Source organism: Corvus brachyrhynchos, unplaced genomic scaffold (assembly GCF_000691975.1).
Source record: "Corvus brachyrhynchos isolate BGI_N302 unplaced genomic scaffold, ASM69197v1 scaffold23, whole genome shotgun sequence".
In the NCBI taxonomy this organism is placed as follows: Eukaryota; Metazoa; Chordata; class Aves; order Passeriformes; family Corvidae; genus Corvus; species Corvus brachyrhynchos.
The window spans coordinates 8,263,755-8,276,444 of record NW_008238983.1 but is presented as its reverse complement, the minus strand read 5'-3'; the positions used below and the strand labels follow the sequence as shown (position 1 = coordinate 8,276,444).

At 36.8% G+C, this 12,690-nt stretch overlaps 1 protein-coding gene across 1 annotated transcript in view; it reads left to right on the top strand.

The window, feature by feature from the left end:
* TRIO (trio Rho guanine nucleotide exchange factor) overlaps nt 1-12,690 on the top strand; it is a 180,223-nt gene that overhangs the window by 27,816 nt on the left and 139,717 nt on the right. Inside the window, 2 exon segments of the mRNA XM_008637193.2 lie at nt 3,411-3,641; nt 10,837-10,959. Coding sequence (XP_008635415.1) covers nt 3,411-3,641; nt 10,837-10,959 — 354 coding nt within the window.

The window sequence follows — 12,690 nt, the reverse complement described above, 5'->3', positions numbered from 1 at the left end:
TTAAGATAAAATGCTTATTCTGAAGGTGGCCTAGAAAGTGATGACTCAACTATCTTTTTTTGTTTTCTTTCAAATTTTGAGTTTTCTCTTGTGCTTTACTTACCTGAAATAAATGAGTATTCATTTCGCTATTACTAGCTAACAGGTATTTTCTGCATTTCCTGCTTTAGTTGGCTTTCTTTCTTCTGCTAGGATTGTTCTCATTGTGGGGTAAAACTGTTATTATTCAATTGGACTGATGTTGTTCTGGATTAAATGCAGTTGGTTTTGTACTCATAAAATTACGTGTTTGGTTAAATCATGGTAAAAAAGATCAGTGGACACAGGATAGCTTAGGCCACAGCTTGCACCTGTCTTTAAAAGGAGGTCATGTGGGTTTGAATTAATGGTTATGATTTATACATTGCATTAAAGCTAAAACTACTTTCTGATGAGCCAGCTTCATTATAGGAAGTCTGGTCACATTTCATTTAGCAGCAAAGGAGGGTAAGATTATTGCTAATGATCCATCATGTTGTTAGCATATCAAAACCGTGTTTTTTCAATACCTGCGACCTTAGGGCCTGCATAAATTTTGTGACCATTAGTCAGATGTCCAGAGTTCACGGATTCTTGTTCTGTGTTAACTACACATTGATATCCCTATTCTCTTGCTCAATGCCATCCTGCTATGTCAGTTGGTCTAATGACATACTATCACACCTGATAATATTTGTGATTTTACTACACATAACTGTCTTAACTCATTCTTGAAAGAATGCTTTGTGGTAAGGTTTCTTTTCTTCATTATCAACTTTCATCATTGGGATGGTCCCTTTTTAAAACAAGGGACAGAGATGTAGCACGTTTGTAACAGATTTATGTGAAGAGAGGCGCTCAGGGGTGCATGCTTCATGAGAGTGCAGCAAGGAGTAGGAAGGGTAGATCTCTCTAGAATGGTGATAAAGCACTGAGGTTGAAATAATGGTTTTTTTTCTACTTGGTTTGAGTTGGTTTTGTGGCTTTTTTTTTTTTTTTTGGTAGGGATGTGACTGGATGAGCCTGCTGTTAAGTGCAAATAAGTACTGTGGATTAGCATGTTAAATACTGTTTGCTTGATGGTGATGCATAAAGAAAATAAATTGGATGAGTAGATTATAGGATTGTTTTGGCAAATACCTTGAAAATTTATTTAGGATTTCAAAGCTGTAGCTTTTGACTTCGGGATAGCTAGATATTCTAACAAAATCTTCACTGGTACTGCTCGAAGGAAAAAAAGAGCACTAAATGCCTTTCTTCTGATTTCTGGTCATTACTTTTCCCCATCTGGTAAAAAAACCAGCTGTGTCTTTAGCAACCAGAATTGGTGCAGTAGTAATAACTGTATGTGTATGTACAAGTTGTCTTCCTCCTCTGGGCAGGTAGTTTTATTCAGCGTTTTTCAAACGTGCATTCCTTTTTGAAGATTGATGGAGGCGTCTTTCTGTGTCAGGATATTACAGGACTATTGCTTATCATTATTAGATGTATGACTTCATTTCTACTACAGTACGGAGCTCCTTTCATTTTGTGATGAATGAACAGTGGGGGAAGAGAGAGAGGAACACTATGGGAATCACAACACTGTCATTCATTTTCAATTGCAATGTCTTGACAACACAACTTGGTTGCAAAGTAGAAGACAGTAATTTCAAGAAAGTAAATGCTTTTAAGACGAGACAGTCTGATTTTGCTGAGGGTAATTACTGTGTATTACTAGTAAAGCAACTTACTAGCTTACAAGCCGAGGTAACTGGTGTGCCTGATAATCCAATAGATGTGCCTTAAATGAAGTTATATATATAAATAAAGTTATACATCTCACTAAAATCTTAAGGTAGGTAGCCATGCACTAGGAAGGGAGAAAACTTTAGTGTATTAACTCCAAAGGAAAATCTGTGCACAGTCATTTGTTTATAAAGCTAATAAACTAATTGGATCAAGGGGCTGTCACAATTATTTTTTTTCGCTTAGATTTTATGGACTCTGAATGGATAATTGAAGTCCATTATCTTGAAATATTTGAAGAATTTACAAGATAATTCTGTTGGATACAGAAAATAAAAAAGATATCATTATAACTGTGCTATGGACTATGCATTTTTTCTGCTGACTTGACTTTACAGGAGCTACTTTCAGAAGTGAGCTTTGTTCTCTGTTGATGCTCATTACTAAAATGAAGGAGCTTGAACTGGAACTAAGAAATTAACTCCCTTGGTAATCTAATTATTAGAAAAGAGTTTTCATTTATATCTGTTTGACTACTGAATAACAAATTTAAAATGTGCCTAGACTTAGTAAAAAGTTGTTGAAAATAGCCTGCGGGAAGGCCTTGACAAATTTGCTGTTTCTGACATGGTGCTGATTTGATGGATTCAGGCTACTGTTTATACTCCGGTCTTGTGGTTTCAGATGATTTTTTCCCTGCCTGCTAGATGAGCTGTTAGAAAAGTTCTTTACAGGTAGTTGAATGATAGTGAATTGTAACAGTTCTCTGAGCTTCATGCTAAAAGTGACAGAGTAAACGCCAATGAAAAATGCTTTTAACACTAAATGTTATTAGTGACCAGACAAGAGAGGATTATTGCTTTTTAATTAGCATGCAAGGTAAATCTGAATATTTCTGCTGTGGTTTAAATCAGGGAAGACAACAGTTAGAAGTGACAAATGTTTCCTGTTAGTATCAGTAGTTAAACACATATTAGAAAACAGTATCTTTCTGTGCTGCATGGAAAGGGTTTAAGTGATTTAATCAGAATTAGGTTTTCCCTAACAGCAGTTTGCCTTGGCTTACCAGTAACAGTAATAATTTAGAAGTCGTAAATTGTGTTAGATTGAATCACGTACTAAGTTTTATATCTGTTGGTTTAAATGTATTTGTCAAATTAATATTAACCTACAGAAAGTAACCTCCCTCTTCACCTTTACAGCAAAGGAAGAGAGAAGTTGTTTTGGAAGGCTAATTCTGGACAAATGCTTAATTTTAGGTGTTCCGTTGACTAGGGATTTGAAGAATATTTATTCTAGGTTAGATTTGACTAGTTTTTAAAAAAAAAAATCCACAACAACAGGAAAAACCTCAAACCAAACAAAAAATCCCAACACTTTGAAGAAAGATCACTCTTAAAGTAATGAAATAATGGAAAGACAGGCTGTTATTTAGAAGGGTGCTGCTTCTTAAAATTATTTTAAATAGAAAGAGAATATATAATTTTTTTTCTTTCCTATTACAGCTGCATGTAGGTAATCATTCCTGCAGTAAAACGGGTCTTTGTCATTGCTCTCTGAGTTCTTAAAGACATCTAAAACTGGGAGAAGGGGTGGGGTACAAAGTAGTAGCCCAACAAGCTTTTCGGCAAGACGAGTAATTCTTCGTCCTTTCTGGTGGTCAGGTGAGCCAAGATGGGAAGTCACTCCTTGACAAACTCCAGAGACCTTTGACTCCTGGGAGCTCCGATTCCCTCACCGCATCTGCCAACTACTCAAAAGCAGTTCATCATGTCCTGGATGTCATCCATGAGGTATTGCATCACCAGCGCCAACTGGAAAATATCTGGCAGCATCGAAAGGTCCGCTTGCACCAGCGGCTTCAGCTGTGCGTTTTTCAACAGGATGTTCAACAGGTAGGTTTTGTTTCACTTTGTCTAAGTGCCTGTGTGTTCTGTCAGCCTGTGATTTCGAGCTGATTGCACTGACAGGTGAGTTTTGACTGCTAAACCCCATGTACTTTTGTACAACAAGTGAATAGTTGCCTGGGATTGACTGAATGATACCAAGTTCTGTGTATTATCAGAACTTGGCTATTGGCTCTAATGGATAATAATTATATTTGTAAGTTAGCTCTACTTCATTTTTTTCTGATTTTAAATTAATTTATTTACTTTAAGTCATATATGATGAAGATTTTTAGTATAGACAGCTATTCTGAGTTTGTGCTGGTAGCTGACCTTCACATTCTAGGTAAAATTCCGGACTCAAAGTGTCAAAAAGCTTGTTGTTGTAACATGCAAAAAATTAAGTGTTATTCTGTAAATTTTTCGGTTTCAAATCCTCAATACTTAATTGACTTAATAGTGTTTCTTTAAAACCTCAGAGTAGTATACTAAGGAGTTATAAAAATTACAGATGAGATTACTTTCTGATAATAACACTGTTCTTGACTGAATGGTTAATAGCTGCTATTTTTTTATTATTGTGTCAACATCCTTAAAAGTTAGTAGTTATGTACAGGCATTAGTATCTCTGACATAGCTTTGCCTTTTTAAAGTAAAACAACATAAAATTCCTCAGTTGATGGATTTTTAATAAACATAAAATGTTAGTTTTGGACTGCAATTAACAGAGACATTACTAATTTATCCTTTAATAGCTCATCTCTATAAAAGAGTTAAGATGGCCAGTATTTGCTGATAATGTTCTTTCATTTCAGTGTAAAAGTGTTCACAAATCACAGCTTCTCAGTGGGGTTTTTAGATAGATAGCTATACATTCTGGTTAAACTAATAATTTTTCTTCAAAATTAGGTGCACTTTCAAGCTAAATTTTTTTGAACTTTTCTGTTCCAAGAAGATACTGGATGTGGGCAGTTGGGAGTGAAATAACTGATTTTCATCATTTACCGTAGTTGAAAAAGGTAATTTAGGCAGATGGTGGGGAGACTGAGCAATCTTCATAACTCAACTTTCTTCTATATCTGGTGACTATCCCATCATGTAATTAAAGAAAATAACTTAAATGCTTAAGCAGTAAATTACGTAAAATCTTCAAAACTTTATTACTTAATTTTATGTCTAAAAAGAGACATACATTGAATGGCAGGCTGTTATCCAGATTCTCAACACTGAGATGTGACAAAAGATGCAGAAAGGCATGAAAAATATTAGCTGACGAAAAAGTAAAAGAAAGCAGAGGGAATGTTATGAATGGCCAGCAAGGGCTCAGAGAACCGAAGACTCCATTCATTATGCCATTGTATAAACCCTTGAGGCTCTCCATGAAGCTTACAACGTAAGCATTGTCTAGTCAGGATGGTCCAGTGCTGGTGCTTGCATGAGTAGTCAGTGAGTGAAGGGCCTACTCAGAATATGCTGTGATTCTGTGATGAGGCACATCCCGCAAATGAATCACCTCTTAAACTGAAAGGGCTTCATCAGGAATCTTCAGAATTTGAAATTAACACAGTAGTTTGATTCTCAGGGAAGAATGTAGGTCCTCTCAGGAGTCTGGTGCCAACAAGTACAGATTGGATGGTGGAACTTTCTCCTCTAGTTTGAATTCAGTTCAGGTAGGACCTACTGAGGCAATCTAGGCCAAGGGATCTCCTGAGGTAATTTGCCAGGTGCATAATTCAAGTTTCGGGCCTGTAGGCCAGGCTTTAGGCAGTTTATTTCCTGGGGGAAGGTGTTCATTAAATGCTGCAGAGAGTCTTACTGTACTGCTCTTACTCTTTGCCTTTAATATCTTGGGAGTCATAAAATGCTTGTAGGAAATTCTCATTTTCTGCTCCATCCTAAATCCTGGTTCCCGCTGTAGAGGAGTTAGCTCTCAGACTGCATTGTTCTTTGAAGCTGGCAAATAACCCTTCATTAGACTCAAGTCATTGTGCAGTCACCACCAGGTTCTTCAGCAAGATGCTGGATTTTCCTTCCCTGTATTAGTCATCAGCCTTTGGAACTGCTGCATTTAAGATGAAGTAGTCACAGATTTGAAAACAACAAAGTGGACAGATTTACATATTTTTATATCTTCTAGTATCAGGAATGTGCTGTCCCAATCATGCCATGTGGATTGTGAGTACACTGGAAGTTTTCAGTATGAACCAGTTGCCTCAAGAACGTTGATCCATATTGACTTATTATTCAGTACATGCCTTGCCTACTGGTTGGAGAAGTTTCTTTCATCCTGCTTATTTATGCCTGTGGTTTCTTTATATGCTTTGCAAGACAGTCATTGAATTAAGGTAGCAAGAGATCCTCTTGACAGTTTGAAGTTGAAGCCTTTTGTGCTAATGCACATCTTTATCAGCCACATGAAATTCCAAGCTAGATCTGTACAGAGGTGCAGCCCTTGCTTGCCATCTTCCTAAGCCCGTCCCATAGTATCCAATAGTTACCACTGCCAGAGATTGAGTTGTCCTTTGGTTTATCCCTGTAATGACTGTTAATTTCTGAAATGCTGCATGTGGAAGAATAGCTCCCTGTTAAGTTGCTTTAGCTTAACTTTACAGATACTGGGTATTTTTGGCGCTGCCTTATGAATCATAGTGTGAATTTTGGTCACTGTTGCCTTTCATAATACAACTTTTCATACTTGGGTTTCAATGCAGGTCAGTCTGTAGGACAAGGACAATCAACATCCATACCAGATAGATTAATCCAATAGCCACAGCAGATGTCTTAGAGATTGTAGCTCGCTCAGCTTTGAAAATTTATCTGGGGAAAAAAGTGATCTTGGATAACAAGGTTCTTTTTTCTTGCAAAACAGAAGCAAACCAACTTTATCAGATCATCTTAATTTATCTGAGAAATGTTAGTTTTTCAACTGAATAATCATGAACACCACTCAGTGCATGAAATTACTGTGGTTTGAGGTATTAGTTAAATTTATATCTAAGACAGTTCTGGAATAGTTTATGTAGAACTCCAAAGCAACTTTCTAAAATACTTTAGTTTTTGTTTACACGTTCTCTCTTTGTTCAAACTTTAAAAAATTCAGTTAAGATTGATTTAGAAACTTAACATGAAAACACCTTTTAATTACTGTCAGTAAAGTTAAATGTGGTGGGGATTTTTTTATTTCAAGATAAGCTAAGTGTGGCTCTCTTCCACTGTTTATAGTTAATTTGCACATAGTGGCAAGCAACCAATTGCATTGTGAGTGAATCTGTAACTATCCTTTAGCATGAGTCTGTGATTTCCTCCTCCTCCCTCTGCTGGCTTAATGAAATAACTCAGTTCATAGAAGTGTTAAGTGAGTGACAGAGCTGAGTTGGAGGAGGGAATTGGCCGTGTTGAGCTGGTACTTCACTTTGTGTTACTTGCACCTTAGAAAGCTCGTTGGGTTTTTTCTTCCGTCTTGCATGTTCTTGTATACTGGGAAACTGTTTCTAGTGGAGCTTTCCAAATCAACAAAAGCATTGTGGTGAGATCTGTGTACATCAAGAATCATCTGCTGATCTTTTGAAGCAAGTCGTAAGGAAAGTAGCACATGAAATCCCAAAAATAGTAGATAAGTGAATTACAGAAAATCTGAAATTTGAAATGTGAAAACCTATGACAGTCTTAAACTGAATGGAATTCTGAGTTTGATTTTAGGTAGCAGAAACATGCTAGGAGATCTAGTTCCTGGTTAGTTTGTATATTAACATCTAAAAAGAGGGGTTTTATTTTAATTTTTAAAAAATGTCTGGCCACCAGCACTCAATTGTGTATGTAGCCCTTTTAATATAAACTATGGCAGTAAAAGTGTGATTTTATATTTAAGAGTTAATAAGCTTACCAAGTAGATAATACAGTCAGTCTTTCACTTAAGGAAAGGAGCTGACTGATTCTGATATGAATCAATAAAGCAGACTTCAAACAGCAACATGGACTTTTGCTCTTCTAGGCCATGAAAGGTCAAAATTGAGCGTAAAGATAATGTTTCCAGTACAGTGATACTGCTGACACTCGTATCAGAGTTTTGGTGCCTGAAAAACTTTCCTGATAGCTTGCAAGCCAGAAATTAATAAAACATGCTGGTAGAAGGTGTTTTGAGGGTTTTTTTTTGGGCAGAGGGGGGAAAGTTGTTTTTTTGTTGTTGCTTGGGGGGGTTGTTTTGATTTGGTCTGGCTTGGTTTTTTTTCCCCCAAAAAATACATTTATTTGGTCATAGCGGGTGTCTTCTCTGTCCGTTTTGGATAAATGTGCTGCTTCTTCCTTGATCTGCCTGCCTCAAGACAGGTTACAGTCACTAGTTTCAGCCTCGAATAATGAAGGGCGGGCCATGAATGCTTGCTACTTGCTAGCATCACCATGATTTCACTGTGTGATTCCCATGTGGCTTTTGAAGGCGGTTCCAGTGTAAAATGGTTCTTTTTTGCGAGAGACTATTTCCACATTTTAACTATCCGAAGATCAGAAATGCAGAGTTCTCCATCTTCCCCTTCTCAATGGTATGTCAGCAGCAAGTAAGTGGTGGAGATCAGAAAAGTGAGTGTATGCAAAGTAGGTAAAGGGTGAGGGGGGTGAGGAATGGATAATAATGTGGGAAAGACTGGTGAAAATGAGCACATTGAGTCTGCAAAAGATCAGATTTACTTCTACAAGCAGCATATACCACATATTTTACAGTCATGAGCAATGATTTTTTTAAAATGAAGCTGTCTTTCCATAGTTTCTTCTGTTGTATATTCTTTTGGGAGCTAGAAAAGTAAGCATTTTTCTAGATCCTGTGTTGGGCATAAGGATGGTTTTGCTGAGACTGCAGTAGAACTTTAATTGCATCATTAAAGCAACTTGCCGTGGTGGAGGATGATACTATTCACCCTTTCACTGAAAAGTGTTGAGCCTCTTAAACTCCTAGGTATTACTTAAGTACAGACTGAATTCCATTTACTTTCAGTGTCAGTAGAAGAGTCCTTAGTGGGTCAGTGTGATGATTTCTGTAACTCTTACTTCTCCCAGGAAGAGGAAGAAAATGCGTAAGTTGTTAAAAGGCTAGTATCAGTGCCAACTAATGGCATTGTCCTTTGATTGAAGTGGTATGCAAAGCACTCTCTGATGGGAAGAGCATACCTTGACTCTGCCTCTATGTGCTGTAAAATTCCCAAGAGTGCTTCCTCAGTTTTGTTAAGAATCAAGGTATGAAGGCTAAGCACTAATGAGACTTGTATTCATGCTGATTTCACTTACAGGCAGTAATGTTTCTCTACTTGAGTGGTTTATGTCATGATCTGTGTACTGGATTTCTATGACAATTTCTTCCCTTGAGAAGTTATTCAGCATTATTTGGAGCAAAAATCATTCTCCCTGGACTGCTTTCTGCTTTTCATCCCATGCTTTTTGGGAGTGATTTTGCTGTTGATTTCATTTGTTAGCTTATAACTTAGTAGTCTCCAGAGTCTGGTCTCTAATTATGTCATCCAAACCTATCTCTTTTTAGCTCTTTTTATAATGGGGAAAGTGGTCTCCTGAAATTAGCCAAAAGTATTGGTAATAACTGAGGCCATGTTTAGCTCCTCGCTCTCCTTTCTCTGATCAATACTTTACCTTGAAAGAAGAAAATGAAAACTTGCATTGACCTGAAACACAATAATATTCTTCTGGCAATACTTACTAGGAAAACAAATATTACATAAGTTAAGGATGGAGATTTGGTGAAGTGTTGGTGATTTGAAGTGGCTGTATTTTTGTGGTATTAGGGAATTGTTTGTTGTTTTGAAGATGTCCAGTAGGAGAGAGCTTGCAAACAGAAAAATATTTGCATGGTCAAGATAAATGAGAAAACCATGTTTTCATTGTTCTGCTAAAGAAAGCATGGATGCTTTTTATGGGAATAGTGTGTGGGATTACATGTGTACTGAATGTAGTAATGAGTGATGTTGCAAGGATGGTTCTTAAATCTGTTTGGAATAAAACAAAAAGTCTAGTTATACTCAGTTATACTTTCACTGCAAGAAAACTGGGGAGAAAACCTCACTCAACTTCAGGAATCAGAGTAAAGGGCACTAGTAGATAAGAAGAGGCAAAGTACAGGCTTTTGAAAGTTATATTCAAAACAAACTAAAATATTCATGTTTTAAAGAAAAAGGAACTCTGAAGGTGAATGCTAGGTAAGGTATTCCACACCACTACATAAGTGCTGTATAGATATGGATCACTGACTTAAGAAAATTGCTTATGTGCTGTTGTTTTAAATTCTGAATGTCATTCTTGAACCTTTTGAGTATCTTCCAAAAAACTGAATACCATATGCATACTTAACTAATGGATTAAGGTATGGCTAGGATGTATTCGTTTGAAGAGAGTTTGCATGATTTTGTTCATTCACTCATCAGAAATTTAGTATGTGTGCAGGAATCTTTCGTTAACTGGCAGGAACTAATTGCATGTAAAGTTTTTACTGTTGATAAAGCTGTCAGCCCAGTCATTGTGGTAGAAGCATTAAGGTCCTTAAAATGTCTTTTGTTCGTCACTTTTTCAGCTATAAAATTTACAATAAACAATTATGTCTGATGTTTTGAGGGGATAGATGCTTCTTAAGAACTGGAGCATATTCCTCCATATGCTGTGAACACAGACATTTATCTCATAATGATTTCAACTAATTTTTCTTGTATTAATTAGTTAGTTACTACTGAATCTTTCTTCTTGACTTAATAATATGTAGAAGGTGAAGTGAATTGTCATCTAAAGTAGAAATTCACTGTGTTAATCACCAGCAATGTGCAAGCTTCATTAGTGTTACCTTGCTGAAAAATGTCAGCTGAAGTTGTAAACAGATTAGAGAGACCCTCACAAGGGGTCTCGCCACTTGGATCAGATTACTGTCAAATTGATGAATGTGGAGAAATGAAGTTGTCCTTGGTAGGCTTCAAAATACAGATATAATCTGAAATCATACTATTTTGCCAGTTTGAGCTAATTACTGCCTTGAGAAAAGTTAAATGAGATGTAATTAATGTCCTTCAATGGCAACACTGTGTTTCAATCCAACAGTACAGTTCTTTTTAAGCACTGCCTTTACAGCTTCTCAGTTCCTTGAATAATCGTTGTCTTTTTGTTGTAACATTCAATGTGGCCGCTTATGGTTTCTGTGTGTCTCTCTTCTGTACCACAGGTGTTGGATTGGATTGAAAACCATGGAGAAGCTTTCCTTAGCAAACATACTGGAGTGGGAAAATCCCTGCATCGGGCCAGAGCTTTGCAGAAACGCCATGAAGACTTCGAAGAGGTTGCGCAGGTAAAAGCCGTCGCATGAAGGACTGTGCACTTGTCATGGAAATAAATGAAAAATCCCTGCTTTTGCACTTGAAGGCTGGGCAGAGGGAGCTCCACTATAAAACATTCTGTTCCAGGAATGGACCATTTTTTCTCTGTTGCAAGTTTTTATTTTGTTTTTCCTTTATACTCCAGCTTTCAGAAGAAAAAGACAAACTTCCACAGTCCTAGAGAGTGTGAGCTTTAAAGTACAACAGAACTGCTCTGCCATTATTATTATTATTATTGTTGTTATTATTATTTCAAAAACATGCTTTCAAATATATATTTACAGAAGAATGAAAGCTCTCCTTTCAAAGTAGCTTAGTTTCATGGGATTCTAGGATTTAAACTTTCGTGCAGCCTGTAAGAGAGGATGGAGATGAATTGAAAGTCCTGCTATCTGACTTTAGGCTTGGGGAGCTCACAGATCTTCACCTCAGTCTCATGGAGAGGAGGTGGGGGTTTTCCTAAGAAACCAGGTGAGCCAGCAAGCTGGCCAACCTGGCTTGGGTCTTTTTCTTTAAGTACAATTGAGTTTGTATATGCCTTCCTCATCTGAATCACTGATACCCTTAGTTTAGCCTTAAGTGGAACTGATGATACAACTTCAAAACACATTTTTTCTGTGAAAAAAGTCAAAACAAATAGAGATACAGAGGAGTACAGGGAGCTTAACAAGGAGCTGGTGTACCTGTCAGCCTCTAAAAGGGGATATGAGGTGAAGAAAAACCCTGTGCAGGAAGCAGAAGGCTGGAATCTTCCCCATTAGTAACATGCACTGTCCACCCAGTCTTAATGACTGGTAGGAGAAAACAACTCCAAGATTAATCAAAAAAAATCTCCTAATGTGGGGTTGATACAGTGGTGCTTCAGTCAAACAGAAGACAATGTTATTAGGTAATTTTGACATGATATGCTGGAGCTCAGCAGTGACACCTACTATGGGGGATGCATCAGAAGTGTTGTTTACAGTTTGCCTGTCTAGTTGAAGATATTAAGCTCTTGATAAAATTTTATTGTAAATACAGTCTTAGAGCACTCCAGTGGCTGAGGACTTGAAATAGCATCAGAAAACTTCCTCAAAATTGATTTCCTGTAAAATTTTCAAAAAGAATACATGTTACTTTTGTATATATACATGCTGGATTTTCTATATGCATGTCTATTACTTCATTTTTAGTAAAAAGTAATATTTTCCATGTGGAAATACTTATTTCTCTGGGTCAGACAAGCAAGAATCTATTTCCATAAGATACTTAACAAAGCCTGAATGATCTCATACTTAATACTGTATTATTTGGACAAAGAAGAAGAAAATGTTTGAGTAGCTAAAAGGGGATGAAGTGCATAGAAATGTTACAAAAAGCATCTTGTTAATTTGCATTATACTTTAAAGCAGAAAATTGTAAAGCAAATGCTTACTAAATACTTCCTAAAAGTGAATGTTACTGGAGTTTGAAATTATTTCTTCGGGGAATGGGTGGAAGTTCTATTTTTGGAGATACTGAAAACTTAGATTGGTCAAAGAACTTAAATATACTACAGGGGATTATCTTCCACTGACAGAAGGATGGACAAAATGATCTAATAAGTATTTTTTTCATCTCTAACTCCTGAATGTGTAGTGAGTTACTGCCAAGAGAGGCACACCCTCTGAGTTGTTCCTCTTGCTTGCTGTAAAACTGAATATAAGCAGGCCAAAAGGCATTCC